The 27,173-nt window shown below is 36.8% G+C and overlaps 1 protein-coding gene across 3 annotated transcripts in view; it reads left to right on the top strand.

Annotated features, from left to right (window-relative positions):
- Window positions 1-25,404, top strand: part of LOC134541661 (glycoprotein 3-alpha-L-fucosyltransferase A) — a 211,148-nt gene extending 185,744 nt beyond the window's left edge. For all 3 annotated transcript variants that reach the window (XM_063385263.1, XM_063385264.1, XM_063385265.1), the window contains 5 exons: window positions 4,599-4,805; window positions 10,380-10,577; window positions 11,821-12,056; window positions 15,004-15,339; window positions 16,381-25,404. In XM_063385263.1, coding sequence (XP_063241333.1) covers window positions 4,599-4,805; window positions 10,380-10,577; window positions 11,821-12,056; window positions 15,004-15,339; window positions 16,381-16,393 — 990 coding nt within the window. In that variant the 3' untranslated portion in view covers window positions 16,394-25,404. The remainder of the gene's footprint in view (window positions 1-4,598; window positions 4,806-10,379; window positions 10,578-11,820; window positions 12,057-15,003; window positions 15,340-16,380) is intronic.
- Window positions 25,405-27,173: the final 1,769 nt, after the last annotated feature.

Raw genomic sequence — 27,173 nt, forward strand, 5'->3', positions numbered from 1 at the left:
ATAGAATGGTGATTTAACTACCACCAGAGAAGTAAATTGTCAAAAAAATATTTCACTTGTGTGAAACCCCTTATTATACGAAACATTATTTCCATATTTGTGGGTTTTTTTTAGCTGTAAGTACATACATTTCGGTAGTTCATAAAATCATAAAATGTGATTTTTATGGTTGCAACTTTCTTTGTAATCAATTTAGGAGAAAAGCAGTAAAAAAAAGTTTTTATGTTTCGTATCGTAAGGATTTTCTTACAGAGCTACACTAAGTAAATATATTTGTGGCAGAACAGCGAATGAGTGGGAGGTATTAGTTACAATTTTATAAATAGCCCTTTAAAAAAACAATGACGAAAAAACGATAAATTCAACATGGCGATGGAGACCGAGTCTTAAGGCTCAAGGTCACACTTCAAGTTGGTTATTACTTATCCCTGGCACTTTTTTATTTGAGGTCACTTCCTGTGCATTCATACCGGAAGCACTTTGTGTTTAGCATTTTGTGTTTGCCTCGGAACTTTCTCAACAGTTATTTACTAAATGTTATCTCATATCAGTAAAAAGTCCCGCAATAAATTATCGTCACTAGCTCGACCTTTTAAAGCTTGAAAATAACTTTGAGTAATCATCTGGTGATAAAACGTTGTAACCCAACAGTAAATACAAGCGACCTATCAGAATAAATGTACAGATAAATTGCTTAATGAATAATAAAATGAAATAGGCTATTGGACCTGTGAGGCGGAGCTAAAAACCAGTAATTACTAATAACTGCATCAGAATAATAGCTTAATGGATATCTTAGCTAAGGGATGCACTAAAGCGCATCGTATTGGACACGGCCATCTTTTCGCTTCTTCCGAATTCTCAAAAGGAATGCCGCTGCATCCGTCCATGCGTCCACTAAAATCGAGGTTTCAGAGAATACGACACTCCCATCCACGGATGCGTACCTACATCCATTTGCTTCGGAATCGTGTTTTATTTATTTGCATATAATATTAATTTATATTTTTGGCAAAATATTTGTTTAAAAAGTATAAGTGATAACTTAAATAGAAACAATTAAACACCTTAAAATTTTTTCCCGAAAAGCAAACTGATTTGGATCGCTGACATATCAGTCACGCTAAATTATTATTTTTTTAATTGGCCGTTGTTATATACATTTAGCTGAATATTCGTAAATATCACGACTCAAAATGACTACGTGCACAGTAATTGACAAACTGTCAACAGCTAGTGCTACCAGTAAAGGTATTCGGACACTATCTATACATTAGAGTGTGCCTGCATTTTCTAAGGGATGGCGGAATGTGTGTGCTGTGAACGCATCCCTATGTGTAGAGATGTAAAAAATACTTTTAAAAAAGTATTTAAATACAAAATGCAAATACTTTTTCTAATTTACTATTTGAAATGCAAAATACAAAATACTTTTGCTTTTTGTATTTAAATACTAAATGCAAAATATGTATTTTCAAAATACTTTATTCAAATAAAATACTTTCAGATAAAATTACTAATGTTCTTTATTTATTAAATATTTTAACATTACAAACTCTTCAAAAAGAGCATCAGACATGTTGCGTCTGTGTGGACGCATTATCATACCACCAAATGAAAATAATCGTTCCACTGGTGCCGAACTAGGGAGGCAGGTGTTGTATTTTAAAAACACTTTTTTTTTTTTTTTTTTTTTACTGTTTGGTATGTGTTGAGAATGGTCAGACTTGTGTCTTCTTCTCTTGAATATTGGAGGGTCTCCAAATCAATGCAGGGGTTGCTGTTGCCATCAGTTGAGGTTCCTGATGAGTCTGAATCGTTGAAAATATAGTAAGACTCACTGTTTTGCTTCTTTTTCCCTGTTTATGTTTGTGGGAGTGCACTTTTTAAATCTTCTTGTTTGATTCTTCGCACTTCCCCAATAGACAACTCCTTCACATATTCCTTTTCAGTCTTTGGCACCCACTTTAACTTGAAGAAGGGATATGATACAGCTGCTAAAATTCTATCTTTGGCACGAGTATCATGTAAGTTATAATTTTCAAACCGGTTTTGTATGCTTTCTTTTATTGTATCAATTAAACCATTACAATATACTGGATTGTCTTGCTTTAATAAGTCCAACATTTTTTGTATTCGATACAATTCTGGCTCCATGCACCCATAGAAAGTCTCCTTGTCCCCTTCTAAGCTCCAGATGGCTTCAGCTATGGGTTTAGACCTGCTAATATATTCAATCAAAAATTGGACTTCCATCTCCTTTAAGACAGCCAATCCTAGTTTTCTCAGAGCTTCATTGATGGTTTCTTGGACTTTTAAGATATCAATTATGCAATCGTAATATGAATTCCACCTAGTTGGACAGGGGCTTGTTGGAGATTTACCAATGGTTTCCAGGTAAATTTCACAAGCTTTTGGAGACCTAGCACATAAATTCCAAACAGCCTGACATTTAGCCATAGCCGCATCATGTACTTTTCGGTATGGGTTATTGTTACATCTGGCGTTGTCTGTGTCCCGAGTAGGAATTAAATGCAAGGTGTGGGTGGCACATCGCTCATGGTTGGGCAGTTGGTATGTATCACTCACTATCTTCGGATTCGGGAAACTCTTTTAGGAATAACATTTCATCCGTATCATCATTACTTTTCTCATTATTATTATCAAGGAAGTCATAATTTACATTCAAGTTTCCATCACATTCTAAGTCTGAAAAAATCTGGCTTTCCAAATATTTTGAAAGCTTTTATCATGTTTGAACCATTATCGGTTACAGTTTTTGTTATTTTAGGCAGCCTTAAATCATATTCATAATGATTTTAGGCAACCTTAAATCACATTCAGAATGAATATCAATAATGAGTTCTGCTACCTTGTCGAAGGTATGTGATCCTTTAAATCTTCTGCATGCAAGTGGTGAACTATTTCTTACAAATGTGGTAGAATCAATCCAATGTACAGTCATACCTAAATAGCTTCGTTTAGATGATGACCAAATATCTGCGGTGGTACAAACATAATCAACAGTTTTCAATGTATGTTTTATATTTTCTTTATATGTTATGTATGAGTTACTAATTTTGTTATGGCATGTCCGGCGGCACATCACTTTTGGTGGAGTTGACAGTGTTGTTTAACACCTTCAATAAGTGCCCGGAATGACTTATTTTCAACAATTGAGACAGGTGACATGGTATCAACAATAAAGTTCACAATTAATTTATCCAAATTAATTGACTTCGGTAAAGTGTTTGTTTCAGTTTCATTTTCTTTGTATTTGTACTTGCTCCATTGCCATCAGATTCAGTAATGTCACATTTTCTTTTCTTATTATGTTGGGGTTTCAATTCCTCATACTCATTCAGTAGATCCTAATGGCCTTTTCTCTAAAAAAAAAAAAAGATAATGACATTATAAATTAGAACAACCATATTAACTGAAAAAGGAAAGAAGTACAAATCGCGTTTTGATACGATAGTACAATATAACATAACATTAACAATAAATACAAGTACATTATGTGTTTAAGTACTTACGTTTATATGCTTTAAGAAGTTTGTAGTCGCATTCAAACTTTCCTTTAATGATTTTGAGCATTTTTTACAAACAGCAGAAATATTTACTTCTTGCCCAACATCCTTCATAACGTCTTTGAAACAATGTCTCAATATAAATGGATAATTGAGGTTATGGTAATCCCTGAAAAAGAGAATAAAATAAGAATTGAACACCTTTAACAGGTCTTGGGACTAGCTAACATTAATTAATTTAAATAAACAAAAGAAATAAGCCGTTTCAAATAACAAAATGTCTGCTAATTAACCTAGGTATTAAAACAAAACAATTAACATTAATTAATTAATGTTAGTTACTGTTGGCACACCAAACACAAATAGGTTAGGTAATATGTATATATTACAGTCGTTACCGATTGAGAAATATTTAGAAACTGTAGAAACCTTTATATTTAACCTCAGATTTCGTATGAACTTATTGAGTTAATGTTTAAATACTTACATTTTGCATTAAATTTACACCACCATTGATATTGACCAAGTAATCACTGATTAATATAACAGTAGAACACCAAATCCAACTCTATATTTTTGATAACAAACACTATTAACGGCGTAAAATAAAAATAAAAAGTAATCGAAACAAAATCGAAGTCAATCTCGTTAAAAAGCGAAGCGTAGCGTCATTTTTCACAGATAATAACGTTCATATTGTTTTAAAAGTCATTTTGCACATACAGACTTTAAAAGTTGCAGCGCCTCTAGTGGCCATTTGCCGAATCGTTGACCCATGCACTTTGAAAATTTGAGTGGTAATACTTCTGAAATTTAGCAGTAAAAAAGTATTTTATATTTGACAAATATAAAATACATTTCGAAAAGTATTTCAAAAAAATTAAAAATATTCAAAAAAAAGGTATTTAAGTAATAAAATATAAAATACATAGCTATTTTGTATTTGCATTTTGAATACAAGTATTTCGAATAAGTCACGACTCTGCCTGTCTGTTAGGATACAATGTGAGGCTACAATGTGAGGATACAGTGTGAGGTTGACGGGGTGGGTTGTGCGCGGTGAGACAGCCGGAGCCCAGGCTGAAGAAGATCCTGCTGTACAACGGGCTGGGCTCGTGGTCGCAAATGGAGGCCGGCCGGGGAGTCTTCCTGCGCTCCAAGTGCCCCGTCGACACCTGCTCCATCACGGCCAGCAAGGCCGAGGCGGGAGACGCCGCCGCCATCCTCTTCAAGGACCACTTCAGCAACCCGAGCCACGCGCGCCCGCCGCACCAGGTAGGGCCCGCGCACCTCCTGCTGGTGCTGGGAGTCGTGATAGTGATACTGTGTAGACGAGGTGTTTCCCCGATCGTTATTCAGTGTCATCGCCACACGACCTGTGCAGCCATGGAAACATTCCAGGAGTTCCCTTTTGCACTGGCCACATTCACGTATTTCATTCAATTTGGAAACAGTTCTACATATGAATATAGTGGTAGTGTTCTTGGATACCCAAAGCAGGAAAAGTAAACTTATTATAATAATATCACCTTGACAAAAACGCTAGGTCGTAGCTAACCTTTCTTGCATTGGGATCGATTTTCCGAATGTGTCGTTCTTCGTAATGTGCCCTCCAATCAAGTTTATGAGCTTTCCTAATTCAGACGGTAATCAAAGTCAGTCGGTAAAATCAAAGTTTTTACACTGTCCGCTTACTGACTGAAGTTTAAAGTCTCGTGGCAAACATTAACCCCCATTAGTTTCTCTGTTGACAACCCCCCGTTTCACCCACCATCTTCCAGATCTTCTCGTCCTTCATCTTAATGCGCGGTGTAAGGAAACACAACTGCAGCTGGAGAGACGAGGCCAGCTCCGGAGGTACCACCCACATGATACGAAACTAGTGGATGGTCAACTGAAGACAGGCGTAGATAATGCAGATTACGTGTTGCAGAACGAGCTCCTTGTCATTGAGCAGCTGTATCATGATCGCGAACATGCTCTAAAAAAAATTGCAGCGCCCGAGGAGATATTGCCACCTCCTTGGCCGCTCCACACTGATAATTATTCCCTTTCGTTACTTCCGCTTCCGTCCCTCTTGCCCCTCTTGTTCCTGCGGCGTGCTGATCGCTCCCAACTCATTTGGCCCGCATTATAGTATTACAGTACTATGCTGGGATCACAGTAGCGCGAAGGTGCGGTGCGGTGCGGTGCGATGCGATGCGATGCGATGGGCGCGAATATTTTCCTGAAGCTGTCACGACGGGCACGACATGGCAGGCCCGTGACGTCACCACGACAAAACACGCGCCCCAACGACCCGCAAGGAATAAATTCTATTTCTAATTTTGTCGTGTCATGCCGCCAGACAGAAAGCAAAACGGAAGCGGAAACCTTGCGGAACTGAAATTCAAAAATATTTATCTCTTTGGTAAATCTTAATGCTGAAAAATGAAATTTCGGTCTACGTGTCGGTACACTTTAATATTTGTAGCTTGCCTTCATCTGATTATATGTGCGGATATCATCGTTTTTACGGCCAATGTTGTTATTGTAGATTGGTGAATATTTAATTTAAGAGGGAACGAGTTTAGCGAATAACTTTTAATTAATAAAGTTCAGGCTGAATGACATTAGGTTGAAGAACTACTGAAATCAGCCAAACAAACGGGGGTGGTTAGTATCGCTACACTACCGGTTTTTTTTTTTTTTTTTTGCGTGAAAACGTCTCTCGTGGACCAGCAGGTCTTCAGAGTTGGAGTTGATTTCAGCCATCTTAGCCTTTGCACTCGTCGACGCCCTGCAACAGCGCCCAGCGCTTCAAGTCCTCGGCGCCTCTCTCGCTCTGTTGCTGAGTTCTGGCGCTCGTTTTATTCGGCACGAATCGGCCTGAGCACCTGAGTCCTTTTCCGGCTCTGGCGCTGAATACTTCTGCACTTGCGCGGCATTGCCTGAAACTACCAGTTTTAGAACGTTTTGTAAATTGTCATCCGGCATACCTGTTTACACGACAACTTTTTTATTTCTGCTTAGCTAACCAACTTTTTAGAGAATTACGATATCCACACGACGACGCACAATTAACACGTGTAACCCTTTCCGTTGCGGAGTCATGTCTAATTGATTGTCGTGCAGAATGAATTTCGTGGCTCTTTTTGTTTCAAATCCGCCTTCCCTTCCCGGTTCAATGACGTAGGCACACGATGGCATGATTGCACTAATAGGCAACGTACAGTGGTCTATTTTCAGAATAAGTACAACACTTGGCGATACAACCCTTGATTCACGAGATATATTAACATTTTTGGTGACAACGAAAGCGTTTCATCGTTAACTCTGGCGGGACCTTAGTACGGAAGCCTTAAAAAACTGTTTTGCGTTAAAAAGAAAAAGCGTGGTCTGATGTAGCATGTTTCTTTTCTCTTCTACACTGTTTTAAGCGCATTCTGTACTGCATTTTATAGACGTGTCGTGGCTTGTCGTGGTATTGTGACCTTACTCTATTAAATATGTCGTGCTGGAATGCTGTAAGACGGTTTTTTTCGGGTTTGTAGTGTCATGTTCGTCGTGGCATTGTGCCTCCAGCTTCACCGTTAAGGTTCGGCACTTCTGTGACGTCAACGCGAGAAAAATTACGGATGCGACAGACCTGCCGATCAGAAATATTTTTCTATTTCCATCGCGTCGCATGCACGACTTTACTGAAATGAATGTCAGAATGTTGTTTTCGAAAGATGGCTAAACTGGTGACAATACAATACTATCCGTGCATTGTCAAGGTTTTTGGTTTCTAAATTTATCTGTGCAAGCTCTGAAATGTGTTCACGCACAGTGATATTAAACTTGCGCTAAAAATATTTCTCTGAAACATGTCTATTTGATAAAAACCTTCGCGCATTGTTTTTTTTACTGCTTTACCTCTGAATGTCGCGCTGTGAAAACTCCATGTTGACATTAACACGATATTTTGCTTACGCATAGTGTCCTATCATAGCGCCGTCACGCTGATTGCACATGTAATTTACTAATATATTGACTAATGTACTTTTTGTGTCTGTATTGTTTCTCATGACAGTGGTTAAGAGGATTTTCATAAGTTAAATTTGTTGATGATCATTTTACACATAACTTATGAACTACAAGAGGTAAAAAATAAATAGGTTAATGTTCATGTTTATCTGAAGTAAAAACTCCTCAAACCTCATTATTATTAGTTATTGTTGCATGAAGGTATAAACCATGGTGTGGTTTGCTGGCAGGAAGTGCAGTTACTGTCCCAGCCCTGGATACAGTATAAAGCGGACCACGAGTCCAAGTTCCTCGACCCCCGCATGGTAGACTCTTCCTGCTCTGACCCACTCTTCATCCAGACCATCCTCTCCGACACTTCGTGCATGCAAATTGCATCCCGCATGTCTGTGCACGGGGGTTTCCCCTTCGTCCATGCAGGTTTTACCTGGGCCCAACTTATAGAGTTCAAGAGTGAGGAAAGTTAGTCAAGGCATCGTCACTGCCATGGCTGGCCAATCCCCGCACAAAACACACGATGCATGCGACCCTCTCCCTGAATGGCTAATACCAGCACGAATAGGCGTGTAGGCTTCGGCCTGAGACGCACGTAGGTCCCTCGTTCTTTAAATGATTCGTTCCAGTGTAGAATTTAGATTTGATCCAGTTTCTTGGAAATACGCCATTGCAGTTTTTGCACTGTTTGTCTTGAGAAAAAATTCATAAATTCGAAATACGAAATAAAAAATTAAAATCTAAACCCAAAAAAAAAACCTAAATGACCTAACAACGACGAGACAGTTTCAACAATAACAGTAGATGCAGCCCACTCACTGCGTTCGTGTCTGTTCTGTTCTGTTCTGTTTTTTTTGACGTGACAACGTCTAATAAATCGATGAACGCCGGCTGCAGCGCACGAAAAAGTGTCCCGTTACGCACATTGTCCCGTTACGCTGTGTCCCGTTACGCTCATTGTACGCTTGCGCCGCATCTATCTCTCTTCCACTCGATTGCAACAACCATCGATTTGACTTTTTCGAGGCACATTAAACTTGAAACACTCCCATTCGTTTCCTACTTTTCCTATCATCGTCCTATCCTTAACAGAATAACACAGATTGGAAGAAGTTGAATAGCAAACATGTATAAAAGTTATAGTTAAAATAATCTGTTCGTTAAAGTAATAAACATATTTGAATTAATGAGTGCAAATAAAAGTAAATTTATCAATTAAATTGTAGATTTCATTTCACTCCTTCTTTGTATCCATACAAAATAGTGATAATTCAATAAAAATGATTCAATTTTATTAATAAAAGTATGCAATCATTTCATCAATGTTTTGTTATGACGTTGTCACGTTAAACTATCGTCCGTAAACTGACTTTACAGACAACCAGTTTTTTTTTTTCATGACGAGATTCCTCCTCTTTTAGTTTTTTTTTTTGACGTGATAAATCAATAAACGCCGGCTGCACGCACAAAAAAGCAGACTCATTGTCACGTTCCGTTGAACCGAGCGTGCAAGAACCGGCCAACCACCGTGCGAGAAAATTATCTTTAATATCAAACAGGTTAAGGCGGGCTTTTTTAAAGCAGCAATTTAAAAAATTTGATTTATTTGTCCAATTTCGTCATTTGAAATTAACAAGTTATTGACATTGACTAGCTGCAATACCTAGCGTTGCCCGGGCAGAACACAGGGTGAAGGGGAACTGTTTAGAGATCAGATGTAGTTAGTAATTGTCTTCTTAATTTGAATGTCAAGTGTGCAAAATAATTTATATCACTTTCAGATCGGAACAGACGTTGTTCTGCCAGTTTATTGTTATTTACCTGGTCTGTATGTAATCTAGACTCTATAAAGCAATATAGAAAAAAACTGAAAAATAAGGGATTACTAATATTGAAAAGATTCCATTATCTAGCTAATGCTCGGCATGCATTGCAATGCCTCATTCAGTTTTGTTTTGTAATATGTTTGAAGTAGTTACACATATACAAATAATCTTTCCATGTCTCTAAATATACATTTATCTCTATCTACATCTATAGTCCTATATATCTATGTATCTCTCTATCTGTATTTATCTCTTTATATCTACATATATACCTCACACTATCTCTATGTATTCTATATGAGGGTTCTGATTGCTTCGTTGTTAATATCACACGGGTGTTTTTTACTTGTATGGGAAAAATAAGAATGATAAGGCATCTAGTGCGTGGCAAAAATGTTAATAGGCAATAGGAAATAAACTTCTAGCGCCTGCGGCATTGTCAACACACACTTCGTACGTGTACTGCATGTTGTATCTAACCCCCTCCAACGCATTTGATTCTAAATTGGACTTTTAGTTAAGATCCCAAATGTTATTGATAATATAATATAGCCTATAGCCTTCCTCGATAAATGTACTATCCAACACTGAAAGAATTTTTCAAATCGGACCAGTGGTTCCCGAGATTAGCGCGTTCAAACAAACAACCAACCAACCAAACAAACTCTTCAGCTTTATAATATTAGTATAGATTTGATTTCAGTTTATTTCTATAACTAATTGTTCGTGATTATATTAAAAATATATTTAAATTAAATTTTCAAAAAACTGTAAATAATATTTGAAAATTAAAAATGTATGCAATTTTTCATTAATGTTTTCTTATGACGTTATCACGTAAAATTATGGTCCGTAAACAGACTTATCAGACAATCCCCCCCCTCCCTTTTTTTGACGTCAGCTGATTTAGGCTTGTTTTCACTTGTTATTTAGCATTTGTGAATGTTCGCCGCGACCGTGAATGGCGCAAGGGGGGTCGGGATGACTGCTCTGGAGCAGGAGAGGGCGGGATGTGTCGCAGGTGTGGATCCTGTACTTCCTGGAGTGCCCGCACCACACGCAGCACGTGAAGCACAACGACGTGTTCAACTGGACGGCCACGTACCGGCGCGACAGCGACCTCGTGGCGCCGTACGAGCGCTGGGCCTACCACGACGACGCCGTGCGGGAGAACCCGCTGGGCGCCGACCGCAACTACGCCGCCAACAAGACGCGCAAGGTGGGTCCCCTCTCCGCTCACCGCGCGCTCTCTGGGCCACGTGCGGCCGCAACCTGTCCATGCTGGCTATTTCTTTACTAGACTCTTGTCTGGCGTGTACAAACATTACATTATGTACTAACAAATTACAGTACAACATCCAAGTTCAGTATTACCTATATCATAAACAGTACAAAATTTTGTATTAATATATAAATATTAAAATATAATTAAATACTAACCTAAAAAATTTATTAAATATTTTTTGAATTGGAATTATGTTATAATATAACTGATTTTAATATTTTATGTTTTTATAATATTCTTTATATGTATTCTTATTTTATACGAGCTAGTGCCCGGCATGCGCTGCATTACCTCAATGTCTTTATATATATATATATATATATATATATATATATATATATATATATCTGTGTGTGTGTGTGTGTGTAATTTGTTTGTAGTAAGTACACACATAAAAGCATCTCGTAATCTGTCCCTAATTTACTATTTCTATCTATCTCTCTATGTATATCTCTATACCTCTCTACATCTCTATCTACATAAATAAATATATCTATCTCTATATCTCTCCTCGATATACATGTATCTATATATCTCTCTATATATGTAACTCTATATCAATGAAAATAAAAATAATCTGATTTACCTATCTATATATTTATCTATCTTTGCGCCTGCCACATTTGTGACATAGGTATATAAAACACGTGTGTATTGGAATGCGTTGAGGCAAAATTTCAAAACAATCGCTGAAGAACTTTCCGAGATTTAAGATTGAATGAACGAACATTTACATTTTTGACGTGACAACGTCTAATAAATCGATGAACGCCGGCTGCAAGCACGAAAAAGTGTACCGTTACGCACATTGTTCCGTTAAGCTGTGTCCCGTTACGCTCATATACGCTTGCGCCGCATCTATCTCTCTTCCACTCGACTGTTTATAAAGTGAAGTGAAAAGTTAATGTGGTTTTCATTGCTTATTGCAGCAACAATTTCGGCAATAAAGGTTAATTATTCGTGCATTTTAAAAATCTGATTACTAGTATAATATCAAGTATTTATTCTTTTACTATTAGAATAAAAAATGATACAACTTTATTCATAAAAGTATTCAATCATTTCATCAATGTTTCGTTGAGACGTCACGTTAAACCATCGTCCGTAAACCGACTTCACAGACAACCAGTGTTTGTTATTTGAGCTGGTGGATGCTGCGATGCACGTGCAATTGCAGGTGGCGTGGTTCGTGTCCAACTGCAGCGCGCGCAACCGCCGGCTGCAGTACGCGCGCGAGCTGCAGAAGCACATCTCCGTGGACGTGTTCGGGGCGTGCGGGCCCAAGAAGTGCCCGCGCTCCTCCGCCACCAAGTGCTTCGAGCTGCTCGACCGCGACTACAAGTTCTACCTCGCCTTCGAGAACTCCAACTGCAAGGACTACATCACCGAGAAGTTCTTCGTCAACGGCCTCGGGTCAGTCGCTCCCTCCCCACCCCGACACCAGGCCCGCAAACCCTCACACCAGCACATTTTCCGCACAAAATATGGGAAGCCTTCAACTCACAGACGAGAGAGCCACACCCGAAGTTCCCCGAAGTTCATGCTCGCTTTTTTTTCCCCCCGTTATATCTCATTGTATAAACCGGTGTGGCATCAAATTTTGCGGTCGATTAAGATAGGTTAGCTGCATTATAAATACTTTAAAACATTGTGGATGGTTGGTTATATTAGGTAAGTATAGCTACAATAAAAAATACTGTGAAATGATTCTATGGTCGCTTAGCAAATAACTTTTTAATATGTAACTATCCAGGGCTAGGAAACAGTTTACATGAATTCACAGTATCTTTGATGTAGCGATCCTAACCAAATCAACCGTCCACAATGTTTTAAAGTATTTATAAAGTAGCTAACCTGACCTTTTACAACGAACCAAAAAAAAAATCTCGAAGATACACGATCGGGCGTTAGGCTCTATCGTCTGTGAAAAGAAGGCTTCCCAGAAAATATCGTGGGGTCACAGTGCAAAAACTAAGTCTCAATGCTTCTGGAACCGAATCACACCATCAGAAGTTTACAACACTTGTTTTGCTATGCCAATTTTTAATTTAAAATAACAGAAATTGCACATTAAACAGTATTATGATAACACAGTATATATTTGGCAGTATTATTATAGTTGTAGGAACGCGAATCTAGGATTCGCAAGGCGGGGCTCGCGGAAATTTTTTTTGGTGAAGGGAGGGGGTCGAGAGTTTTGCATATGGGTTTAACCGACACGTCGTCTATTAACACGGTGCATTGATGTTGTATTCCACCCAATTTTGACCAACATGCATGCAATATGCAGAAAGTTTTCCAAAATACATAGTTTTGACATCAAACCTGTTTCACAGTCACGCTTTTAAAGTGCAAACAAACCCCTCTCTTAAATTTCTGGAGGATCTACGCCATGAACAGTTGCAAACATACTCTAAATGTAATTTAAAATTAAACACGGGTAACTACACAAAAAAATAACATATTTGTAGCAACAAATCACTCGTAACTTCAAGGGAGGACATTGAATTGTGTACTATGCTTAAACGCATTATAAGATATAAAATTTAATAGCCCTTAAAACTGTTGAAACAAAGACGGCATTTTCTGTTTTAATATATTTTTATTCCCTTAAAGTTTTCTGTATTAGTTTGATTTATTTTTTCGTTAGTTTGTAAATGTAATTTTAAAATATTGTTCACTAAAGTTATTGATCCAAGTATTATGCCTAGCTATACTTACCATTATAAAATTTCCCATCCAGAAGTTTTAGGAAAAGGCTTTAGTAGGGTCAAATAAATACCGAGACGATAGACAATTTCTTCAGAGTACACAATGATATTGCGGGTATTGTCGTGAGATACTAATGTTTTCCTATGGTGTATGGAAACCTGTCTGTATTTTAATTACAAATACATGTATGGTAGACAAAATCCCATCAGTTTTAATTTTATGTTAATTTAATTACTAAAAGCACAATCAAATTTCGGTAGACATTCACTTAGTAACAATCAAGTATGTGTTATAACATTGATGTAAATGATAACATATCAAACTGTGTGCTGTGTAAAGAAAACTTTTATGATCAATTTGATGTGTTGTGTGTGGTTGGAAGTTCCTTCGTTAAGTTTTGTAATTTATTACATTCATGTTAGCTTGCAAGATTTTATTAATGAGTCAGGGAATAAACGTTTGGCTGCACAGGTAAAACGGAGAAAACTTTGGAGAACTGAACAAAGTGAGAGTGTGAGAACACTGCCATTGACACCTTATTCCAGCAATCCTCAGTCGAAGAGTCTCGTACTCTCTGAACATGAAACTAGTTTCATTCCACTGCAAAACTGTTAGAACTGCTTGGACGAGATCAGACTCGACCCCAAGTATGCTATGATCAGAGCTTGGAGCCTACTTTGGTAAGATTGACTCGTCACACATAACTTTTCTTATGAAACCACTGTGATACTAAATACAGTGTTTCCACAATCTGTGTCCGACTGCTAATCTTCCAACGGGCACACCATTTATTTACGTCATATGGAAACCCCCATTGCTTGTTTGAAGACCTTTTATTCAATGTGTATCAAAATAGACTTCTAAATTTAATTTAGATACACACGCAGGATATGTAGAGGAGGTATAAATGCCAACTAACATAGGCGCAGGAATGAGTTCGTCTGTCGATGGATTTGTTTACTGTATTGCCATGTAAAAGTAGGTACACTGGACCCATGTTGTGTGGAATGTCATATTGCAACGATACACAACCAGCCATACGTATGGTTAGAGACCGGAAAAATTCGCGGATTCATTTCACGACAGCCTGAAATTCAAATAGTTATACCTCAGTGCTGCCTCTGCTATTGGCTCACAACTCACCTGGACGACTCTGGGCCAGTGAGAAAACCTCAACCGAAGCTGTATCGAATCACAGGTCACTACGTTGGGACATCTTCACAAGACAGCAGCCAATGAGAGGGTGACATTTGACCGAGCGTACGTAGAACTATAAAGTTCATCCTAGAGGTCATGGAACCCGCGAATTTTTCCGGTCCCTACGTATGGTATGTTTTGTACTGTGCACACGATTCCCTGATGGCATTCCAAATTAGAGGGATCCAGTGTTCTAGAATTATTTCCGGGCCTATTTTTGTTAACATTCAAGTCTGTATTTATACTGGAGCAACAATTCATAGCTCTAATCCATCCATCCATCCGTCAAAAGTACCTATGAGTTTGCCAAACTTTGATGGATGGTCGGGAGGGGCCCTCTGGTTGGCTGCAGTTCACGTGCTCGATGGACGGATGTCGGACCATAGAGATGTGCACCGGCGTGCACAGTTGGCGAGGGGTGTGTGGCTGACTGTGATGCGGTGTGCTGCAGGCACAACGTGCTGCCCATCGTGATGGGCGCGCGGCCCGAGGACTACGCGCGTGCCGCGCCGCACCACTCCTACATCCACGTGGACATGTTCGCGTCGCCCAAGGAGCTGGCCGACTACCTGCACCGCCTCGACCGCGACGACGACCTCTACAACTCGTACTTCCGCTGGAAGGGCACCGGCGAGTTCATCAACACGTACTTCTTCTGCCGGCTGTGCGCCATGCTGCACGACGACTTCCCCGCCAAGTGGTACCGCGACGTGAACGACTGGTGGCGCGGCCCGGGCACCTGCACCGCCGTGTCGTGGAGGAAGAGCCGCGCCCCCGGCCCCACGCGGTAAGCCCGCCCCACGTGGCCGGGTCCCTTCCCCGCCTCCTGTCCGCCATTGCCCACAGAACAGTCGAAACCAGCAGACGAGCACTTACCGTACGTATGGACGCACAAAGAGCTGTGAGACTTTACAACCTCAACAATGCGCCAACTTCACACACGTACCGTGATCATGATGCACGTTTTTTGACAGTTCTGTTGGCAGATAATTGTGGGTGCCACTAAGTTTGCATAGTGCAGCTTGCATGGTTAATTCTGATCATTGTCCTGTGAAATGTACTGCCTGCCTGCTGGTACATCTGTTGTTAACATGTGATTTTGGAAGCAGAAAAATTTTTATCAGTTTTCAAAGTAAATTTTTGTTACTGGATATTGACGCACATTGATGTGTTCATGTTGTCAAAAGCAAGATTCTGTCGTGTTGGCACCAATGTTCACATCATTTTGATATCCCTATTGCAAAATCATGAGCGAATTTCGGGAACATGTTCATAAAACTATTATCAGAATAACTCACATCTGATATATGATGCCATCAGCTTACTAAATACCAGCATGAATGCCTGAATGCCAAGATTACAATTCAGTTCCATCAACATTCATCGGGCAGTAGTTAGAATTATTACCACTTTCGCCAACTTTTGTGTATTTAGTGATGTGTGCTGCCAGCTGCACTATTCATAAAACTCTCCCCACTTAGTGGTGAATGGTTTCTGCACCGAGGATACGAACATGTACCCATCAGCGACACTGGAATGCAGCGACATCTTCAACTGTCTCCCAACTCCGTCCTCTGATACCAGCCGTGGGTGCAAGTGTTGTCTGTTCACCCAGTTCAACAAACCATGCACTGGAGTCAGATGTTTTGTGAGAGAGACAGCTGACAAGGTCTCTGATCTGTAGGCTAAGTTCCAATGCATCTTTGGAGTAGTATCATTTCATGTTTGTAAAATTGTAACTGTCTGATATAAAACCAAAGTTTAAACTTTTAGTGCTAGCCATGTGCATTAAGCTGTCATGTGAATGGTGGTGGTGGTTTGGACCCAGGTGGACGGCTTGACTGTGGGGAGCGCTGAGGCTGTGTTCAGGCAAGGCAGTGTTCGGGAAGTGTGCGGGCGGCAGCCCAGAGGGCTCTCGGTGCGACGACGGCAGGGCAAGCGCGCTCGTGTGAACGAACCCATGTGTCTTCCTCGAAGAAGAAGTGCTGTCCACTCTCTGGACGGCGACGGTGTGGGTGACTTCTTGTGTCTGTGTCTGTGTCTGTGTCTGTGTCTGTGTGCCCTTGCTGTGCTCGTGTGTCCCGCGAGCCACACCTCGACCGGGCAGCGTGAAGCCGTGTTGCCAGCATTCAATTTTAATTTAAATTCCGAGCGCGTACTCAGTCCTTTCCAATGATTCCAACAAAGTGGCGGGGTCACAATTTTAATTTGACTTCCCACAAACCAAGTTATAGGAACGCATAGGTCCGGATGTCGCAGTCACGTGCTCCCGGCTCAGCATATGAGGTTACGGCAGCGGAGTTACAGTATTACTTAAATCCTGGAGTCTGAGACCCAGTGATTCGGGTCTGCCTCCAATGGAAGTAAAGGAGTGTATTTTTTAAGATTATGCATAGTAAGATTCACCCAAGTAAGCAATCAATTAAGTTCTCTGCAGGGCAGTTACGTAAGACGTCATTTCACCAGGGAGAATATTTTTTCGCATTTTCTGCATATAATTTATAACAGCACTTAATGTTTTTTTTTTACATACCAATTGTTTTTAATTAGTTAGCTATAACATTATGTTATCATTGTGAAATATATATATATATTTTAACATCTTTACAGCTAGTATATATTTAGTTAACTAAGCACTCTTAAGTTAAGCACTCTGGAAAAATTTCTGAGAGTGAATACGAGTTAGTTAATTTTCAAGCATCACATATTAAAAGGAACCAACGTACCGAGACACCATATGTATTGTGATTATTGTTCACATATGTAGTAAGTAACCACTTTTCTTAGTTTCAACATAGACTAAACTATTTGTGCTGTTTCTCTGTGAACCTATGAACACTGTTATTATTTCTGAGACTGTGCTGTGATCACTTTGATGTGTCGTCCAACTGTTGGTAACACTGGCAGACAGCCTTCAAATGTGTCGTCTCGAAGGGCACCCGAGCGCGAGGCTATACCCGACAAGTCAGCCTCTCTCATTGGCCGCTTGTCGAGTTGCACTGACAAGCGTACAACACTGCATTTAGTAAGTGGCAAGGCTTGGGACTTTTCCAGTGGTTGAAGCTTGCGCCTTGTTTTTCTGTTATATGTTGATGTATATATGTACATGTACACACTTAATGGTAGTTAGTGATACAATTGGTTGAAAAAACGGGTTCGAATAGACACACACACATTCCCTTGTCTTCGAAACCCACCCGTAGACTGTAAAACTAATTCTGACTGTGTAGTTCAATTCTGTTTACTCGACTGAAGTAATGGTGGTGCTTTAAAAACCAAATAAGTATGTACTTTTTGAAGCTTAATAAATTGCAAAGCAGAAATTAAATATGCGGTATAAGAGTTTTAGACACATTTCTGTAAAGTTGCATAAACATTGGAAAGTGCAGTAGGTAGTACGTATTAATTTTTTTTTTTTTTTTTTTTTAACATTTATGAAAAAAAATTGTTTGCTGTATTGAGATGATCTTTAAAACCTTGAAAATACTAATCAATACAATGTATGATGATGTTTTTTACTTAGTACTAAGCTTGGCAACTGGCAATGTACTGAATCATGTTCTACAACTCATAATAATTCCATCTTAATTCAATTTCCAGAGGTTATTACTCATAAATGGGGTTGAATACATCTGTAAAATAAAGCTGTTGAGAATAAATACTTCAGGATCGCTATTTATAAAGTTACACAGTAAAACCAAGGGGCAATTTGAGTATCATTATGTTTTTGTGATCACAGACAAGCTCAGGTAAGATTGAAATGTTCTAATTAAAAAGATTAAATATATTTTTTCATACAAAAATTTACAAAACTAAAATTATTTACAATATTTCAAACATAAAATACCCACACCATCATAATCTTACAGTTTAAAACATTTCAGAATGCCTCTTTTAATTGTTCAATTATTCAGGTCATATGATTTAGTTGAGTAATAGTAGGATTAAAATTGTCATATAATTTAGTATAAAGTTGAGGTGTATTTATTGCATTCCCCTATCGAAAGTTAAACATTCTGTTTAGGAATTTCCAACCTTTCAGTTATAACTGTAAAAATATTCATTTTGGCCAATTTTACTGTTAAAAACTGGTGAATAAATTAATATAGAAGAATAAACTACATATGTATAAATGTGCCCGGTTTGAAAAACAATTTTCAATTTCTAGTGATTGCTAACCAAACAACATTTAGTGATTATGTTTAAGTGGTGAACATGGCCAACCAATCAGAATGATTCTGCAATGGAATGCCGCTGCCTTATGCAGTATGGCCGTAAACAGACAAAACACAAAACATTAGTTTGTAGTTTGTAGCCAAGGAATGAAATTTTCTACAATTCCCGGGCGGGAATCGAACCCAATAACGTTGGCCGATGAGCCAGAAGTTCCGACCAGTGAACCAAATAGCTCTAACATAACTGAATGCTGTTTATAAAATTCTTTTCCTGTGAAATAATATCTATATTTTTTTTCAATTGTTGATTTTACAAATAGTATGTAATTTTTTTCAAACAATTTTAGGATGGGTTTAAGCTCCAAGATTCATTTTTAAAGTAACTACTTTATTAAGCTTTTAACATTGAAATATTTAAATGTTACAGCAACTGACTTCTTGTTGCATAAATGATATGTAGATTATTTACATTTTCTGCTTCCCAATTTGAATGGTGGAGAAAATACATGATGTTTCATTCTTTATACCACATAGTAAAAATACCCTGCACTTATAAAAATAAAGGTGGATCAAGATATAAAACCTTTGTTTAGTGTTTTTGTTCTATCAGTAGTTTTCATTAAGAAATGATTTCTTTGTACCATGTATACAAATGTGTTAAAGCTGCACCAAAGAACTAAAACTTATATTTATAAATATTTTATCAATGTACTTAAGTAAATGTTGTCTTCTTTGATGTTAGCTGTTGTTCTGACAAGAAATATTTTATCTTTAAACATTTATAACTATTTATTAGCGAGTAAAATACATATTACATGCAAAATTAAATATTATGTACAAAGAGTAGGTTTAGATTTAAAACTATGTACATTTTAAAAATTGGAACCATATTTAGAAGAAATGGAAAGAATATCTAGTCAGGGAACTATTTCAATTAGAAAAACCAAAAATGCAAAGTTAATGCAAGGGATGTGGTTAGATTCCATTTTTACTTCAGTGTAATGGCTGTTATTAAAAATGATGTGGTCTTAGAGTAAGTAGGTAGGTAGTTTGTATGGATTTATAAAATAATATTTTGAAATTTTTATGAAATGAAAATGTTTGTAATTATTATTTATATATGTTCTGTATTTTCATCTCAAAATATTATACGCACAATGTTACACAATTTATGTTAATGTGATGTGTTTTCGTATGACTGCACTGTCTTTTGTCACACGCACTACCTTGTTTGGCTTGTTACAACATTGTTAACAACATGACTTTGTAGTCTTGTTTGGTTTTATCTGTATGGGTTATGGTACTTACTCCCTGGAGCAATACTGTGATGGATAATGCAAGAATGATAGTTTCTTTTAAGCATGGGCACTGTGATACAAATTTTGTCAGTGATCAGAAAATAAATCACTAAGGTGGTACTATGTTTATTTATATTCTGTAGTGCAAGCATATTCTGCATATTCTGTGAAAACATAATCCATACTAAAGTTGTATCGTTGTATAAAGGATTCACAGTGCCCCAAGAAGTGATTCGTTAATTCTGACAGCCCTGAGTTGGAACCACATTGGTTCAGAACCAACCACAGTCCTTGTTAGGGGTGTAGCCTGGATTTCACTTCACTGGGGGATATATTTTTTCTGCCAAAAATTGAAATACCACTTAATGTTGTTTTGTTTTTTTAAATCCAAGTTACTTTCAATTTGGCAAAATTAATTCATATATTTTGTGTATATTTTGCCAAATTGAAAGTAAATTGGATTTAAAAAAAAAAACAACATTAAGTGGTATTTCAATTTTTGGCAGAAAAAATATATCCCCCAGTGAAGTGAAATTAATTCATATATATATATATATATATATATATATACAGAAGGTACTGTAAGTAAAGTGTGGTTCCAAGAGCCATAAATAACTCTTTCACAAGATTTAAGGGGAGAAGGGTATACACATAATATCATCCCTTTTGATTAGGGCTTTCATCCTGATGTCATTGCTTGTGCATAATAAGTGTGACATGAATTGTTCGCTGTGTGTGCTGTAGAGTGCTCAACCTGCTTAGACAGGTACTAATGACTTTCCCACACTCTCTAATGATTGATAGTCATTATGTTAAAAAAAAGTATATTTTTCAATTAATGCTACAAGCCAATATTTTTTTTTTAACAAGCAGGAGAATCTTGTACTTACTATATCTTATGTCATAAATAATTTATCAGATCTTATAAAGTGAGTTTGCGAATTATTGTTGTAAGAGTTGTTTTAATGTGACTGAAAACAAGTTATTACAGTCGGAAAACTTCAAGGAGGAAGCAGGGAGATATCCCCCCTCCCCCTGAAATCCTAAAAAAAATGTATTATTCCCACAAACAAATAACCAATTTATAATTTGAAAGCAAACAGCAGGAAATGTGATTATTCCTCCCCCCCCCCCCCCCTTTTTTTTTCCACTTGAAATGAAATTCTGCCTATTCTCCTGTTTTACAGCAGAAGTAAGTATGGGCACACAGACAATTATATTTGGGGCACTGTCCTGGACTGAATACGACAAATTCCACGTAAATCTATTGTAGATGGAGTGATTTAACCAGTCCATATTCTGTATCCATCATTTTTATACTCAGGTGTGTAGGAGAAATCAAGTGAGGTATTTGTTGGCAGCAGTGTTTCATAGTAAAATGGTTTTGTTTGCTCAGAATATGCAGGATCTTTCTGCTCTACTTTATCAGGTATCAGGTAAAGAAGTCCGTTAATAAGTGGCATGAGAAAATTTTTTAATGTGTTATTGTGTACATATTTAATACACAGAACAAAAAGCACTTCAAAGGCTTAGCACTGCTTTAAGTAATAAGGTATTTCCTGAGGTATTTTTTTTTAGAAACAGTTATTTTTGATTGAGATTCTTTAAAAAAAAAAAAAATTCAGGTTAAATAGAAGAAGATGTTATAGTTTTACATTGTACTGTAACAACTACTTTGACGCTCAGATTTCAGCCGAAAATAAAATAAAAATTGGGACTATTTTTTCTCCTTAATACATATGTAAGTTTGCAAAGTATTTAGTAATAATGTACAATTATTTGTCGTTTAAGCACAAATTTTATTTTTGCAACTTTTACGATGCCATTTATAGCCAATTGCACAATATTTTGCAGTTAAGAGTATTTTTTCTTAACAATTTGCTACAGAGAAATTGACCAAGAATATAAATTACAAGTAAAAATCATAAATTACTGTTATCTTACATTCTTTAGTCTTTGCAGTTTTGCATAATTTATTACTGTGGTTAAAGTGTTGTTGTATCTATTTGATAGTGTTTTTGTCTTGGGTGGTAATGTTCAGTGAACATTTTTTTTAAATATCACAATATTGATATAATATACATTGGTTTTCCGAAACTCATAGATACTTATAGGTACTAGTATTTATTTCAGTGGGTGTTTTAGTGTCAAATTAATTGTAGCCTATGTTAGGCTCTGTCATGTGTATTATTGGAATGGCTGATTGGATATTATATTCATAATTTTTTTTAAGTCATTTTATTAATGGTTATGTGCTAATGTCGCATAAAAATTGCTATGATAATTTTAGTTTTAACTTTTGGATGCACAAAACTGTGTAAGAATTCAAAATTTACTGACAACATCTGAATTGTTCACCTATATAGGTAGTCAAAGTTAAAGGAATATTGGCTTGGAAATAAAAAAAACTGTTAACCTGTGAGAAGTGTGTTCGTCATGCACAAAAGTATATAAATATAAATGAACAGTACCACAGTAATTAACTAGCACACGCCACAATCTTGGATTATAATTGTACAATTTGTTATAGTAATTCTTAACAACCTTATGTAGCTAACTCCTATTGTATAAATGACCTTGAAAACATGCCCACTTCAAATGTAATATTTGCGTTTGTGTCATACAACAATGACTTATAAATGCAGGAAAAAAAAAATTGTATTTGTAAACAAGATTTTGTATAACCACACTCAGTTATTATAAGAACTATAAATATTACTTCAAATATTTCCCATTGAACATGTGACTGTGTAAATTTTGTAATAATTTTAGTGCCTAGTAGTGCTTCCATAGTGTAGCAAATACTAAATTACCTAATTAGGACGTGGATATTACTAAATGATTTGCTCGAGGCGGTTTATGGATGAAATATTAATTCAGGCAAGTGTGAAGCATCATTTCATTCCTCATTGAGATTGAAGTTAAGGGAAATATTATTGCATGCCTGCACTCATGTTCAAATACATGGACAATAAGTTTATAATAAATGAAATTCTTTCTCGAAATAAAATAAAACTTTTACAATATAACTGACCGTTAAAGGAAGCCGTACAGTGATAGACTGAAACACAATTCACTAGAGCTGATGATGTGTTTGTCACTGTTTTCTTCTTATTTGTCATAGCAGCTTGTGCAGTAAAAGTTCATCCCTGACATCATCTGAAATGTGCACCTATATAGTCAAAGTTAACGGAATATTGGTTTGGAAATAAATAACCGGTTACCTGTGCAAAGCGTGTTCTTCATCCACCAAAGTATATGAATATAGATGAACATAACCATAGTAACGAACTAGCACTAGCTTGCGGTAATGTCAGACAAACAATATTAACTTTTGAAAACGTGCTGAGTTGCCCTTGTCGTAATAAACACATTCCACATGGCAGGTGCCTTCCCTCTAGTGACAGGTGTTCGATTTGTCAGCAATTCTTAAAAACAAGAAGTAAAAAACAAATTTGTTGTGGAAGCATAATTTTTAGTACAATAGCAAATTATGTAATTAAAAGTCTCAACCCATTCTGCCATGCTCCCTCCAGCTCTCAGCATACAGGACAAGCGTCACAGTAGTTCTAATGGCCGGTTGTGAAACATCTGTAATTCATTTGGCTACACCCAAGGTCGCTCTCACCTGCCGCGTTCATTTTTTTTTTTTAAGCTTTCCGTCATTGAATTTGTTTAAGGGCTATTTCTAAAACTTTAACTTGTAATATCATGAGTGTAAAAAGGTGTGCATGTCTTTGTAATTAATATCACTTGCGCATAATTTTACACGTATGATATTACACTGAGTGAGTATCTGCTGAAAATATTTGTGGCAGAACGACTAATGCAAGGGAGGTACCGAGTTAGAAATAGCTCTTAAAAAAATTAATGACAAAAACTAAAAGTTCAGCCTCGAGGACGGGCCAGTCGAACCCGCGAACGCTCTGAATCCTCTGAATACACTGAATATCTATTATTTGAAATATTTGAGATCCAATGAAAAATAAAAACATACACATTGACGGAAAATTAGTAAATTAAAAAATTCAACACTATTTGCACTTTCCCGTACATATCTTATCACCATTCATAAGAGTTCGTACTTTTAATATGTAATTCTACCAAAGTACGTAAATAAAATCATGATTTATATCAATTCGGAAATTTTTTGTTTATGACATGTACATTCGAAGGATTGTTTCTTGCCATTATTTTATTTTTTATCCTTGAGACCTATATTTGGATTCGAAGGGTATATTCAATTACAATAGAAAACAGGGAGTCAAATGAGGCAGCAGTATTGAAATGTGGTCGGCTGAACTTCTCTTCCACAGATCCGACATTGGAAAGCTATATACAGATGGTTTGTGTCGAAACACATTCTCTACAGCCCTTGAGACTTGTAAGTGTACAAGACAAAACTGTTGCATTGTTGGAAATATATTCTAGTGACTTTACTGGTAAAAGTCATTCTAATTTACGTAAAATAATTACCAATTAATTTTAGATGTCGTTAATTGCAAACAAAGATTCTTTTTTTAACACATTTAGTCTGAGAAGAAATTTCTGGAATATATGTACTGCCAAAACTGAGCATGTGAATACTTTAATATTATTCAAAATGTCCAGATGGTAGTTTTTTTTTTTTACAATTGATATCAATTGTCCAGATAATCCTGACTGTATGTATGATAAGGTTTTTTTTTCCATATCATATAAAGAGAGTTGTTACACTTGTTGGAGTATCTCCTTAATTTGTTGTCTATAATGTGGATATTCCAGTACTTTTGCTAAAGATATTTATGCAGGTTTGTACTTAAGTGAATAATGAATGCAAGATTTTTTTTTTGTGAATGTAAATACAGTGAATAAATTATGAGTATGGTACGGTATATGTTAACAGACTGTTGCAAGTTATCATTAATGATATGCATTTTATTTTCACAGTTTAAAGTATTGTTGCCTCCAAGTTCGAATCAAGGAATTTTTTTTAGCATTTTTAAATTATTATTTATACAGCACCCTGCACAATCCTCACTCTGTAGAGGAACATTCAGAATAATGCTCAGCAGGACAAGGTCTGTGTATTACATTACACACAAACATCCTGCAAGATTCTAGCACAAAAGTATTGTTAACAGTTGGGTCGAACATGGCTAGTCAGTGTTTTGTTAAATAATATATTTTGTTATAAACTGATTATTTTAACAGATGCAATAAATTTCTAGTCTTTGTTATTTATTTCACTGATAGCTTACAGCAGTCAGATTAAGTAAGTACTCTTTATGGTGGGGTGTTACTGTTACAAAGGCTTACAATAAAAGCTGTGTACATATTATTTGAAACATTCCATGTTACCAGTATTTTCTGGAAATAAATTGTATATGTTAAATAAAATGAGTTTTTATTTCAGAAACCTAAACTTTTGTTTGAATACCATCACACAGTATTTTTAAGTTACCTGTGCGTTTCAGACATGACACCACTTTTACGTCAGATCACGAGCTTCTCTGTGTGTTGATTGATAACTTCCGTTCCGCAGTCGGTTGAAGAGAAAGCCATCTCTAGTGGTTAAAGTTCTGGGCTCTAATCCCAGATAGAGCATGGATATGTGTAGCTCTTCCTAGTTAAAGTTAGATTAAACTTAAGTTTGTAAGCTGCATCTGTATAAGCTTCCCGAAAATAATTAAGAAAGCTCGCCAGGGAGTTGAGGTTTGGACCCTGAGAGTCTCCGTACATGCAGGCATGGAACTACTTCAGCAACGCTGCAGCGAGCCAATATTCTTCTCAGGGTGCTCCGCCGGCCCCACTGCTGCCACCTCATTGGCCGGGAGCGTGTCCCTCAGGCAGGGCGGCTGACGGCTCGCACCACTGTGTCTCGACGAGAATACTTGCTGCTCATTTCCAAGAACAGATGTATACGAGTGTGCATTTCGCCCCCAGCTGTGTTGAATGGATGTGCATAGTCTCTTAGAATAATCAAACCTCCTAAAGTTGTTACGATTGTAAATTAAGAATTATGAATTAAGAATTAGTTGTGTACTTAATATGACTATGTATGCTAGTGTAATGGTTTATGATTGACTTGTAGGAATTTTGCTGGGTCATGTGCGAACCATATGATGACTTAAGACTTAACAGCAACGGTTATATTTAATATTTTTTCCTCAAGAATCAAGAGATGCGCTAATCAGAGCACAGTAGAATGTGTTATTGGCGCGAAATAATTTTTCATTGTGAACGCAGATTATTCTGTAGTAGGAAAGAGTAGGAAATACAGAATTACTAGCATCATGTTAAGAACTGATACAATGCTCAGAAAGAGTCCTGTTTGAAATATTTATTTTGTTTTAAGATATCGGCAATTGATTATTCTGATGTGTTTCTGGTTAATTTTGGCTAATATACGAGTGTATTAAATATGTATTTACAATTCATGAACATATTTCCTTACTGTAAATCCATTTTATGGCACCATGGAATGCATGATATTAGCTTTACATGACCTAGTATTTATATATTTAAGTTAAAATTCCTCAATTTTTAGTATGCATTGTAGCCATGTGTCTGGTTTTTCAAGAAGTACATAACTAATTTCACTATGTATGAAAATTACACTAAACAAATTATTAATTAACAACAATTAAAAATAGAATTCCATTTCAAAATGCAGAATACCTACGAATACAAAAATTAAATTGAGTAAAATTGCTGCTTTCTCATCCTTTTTATTGGCTGGAATTAGCGACCACTAATTCAATCATAAACTGGATACCTATCGCTTAACCGTGTGCTTTTGGCATACAGGTTGAGTTTATAATTCGTAAGTTTTCCAACTATAAACCCACCTTAAGGCTTGATCTTATATGCCATGCTTGTTATTTAGTTTTCTCCTCATTTATATTTTATCTCATTTATTCCTGAAAATTAATACCAAGTGACAAATTTATTGATGAGCTATCATGCTGAATTGAGCATTATCTAATCACTGCAAAAAGTCATGTGTTTATAATTTATTTTACAGTTTGCAAATAATGTTTACAAAATTCTGGTAGCAAAATTTATGACCATTTAATAAGTGCAAAAGAGATATTGTGATTATTTAAGAGCTATTCATATAATTAAAACTTATTAATAACAAGAAAATGATTAATGAACATTTAACT

This window comes from Bacillus rossius (assembly GCF_032445375.1).
Source record: "Bacillus rossius redtenbacheri isolate Brsri chromosome 4 unlocalized genomic scaffold, Brsri_v3 Brsri_v3_scf4_1, whole genome shotgun sequence".
Taxonomy (NCBI): Eukaryota; Metazoa; Arthropoda; class Insecta; order Phasmatodea; family Bacillidae; genus Bacillus; species Bacillus rossius.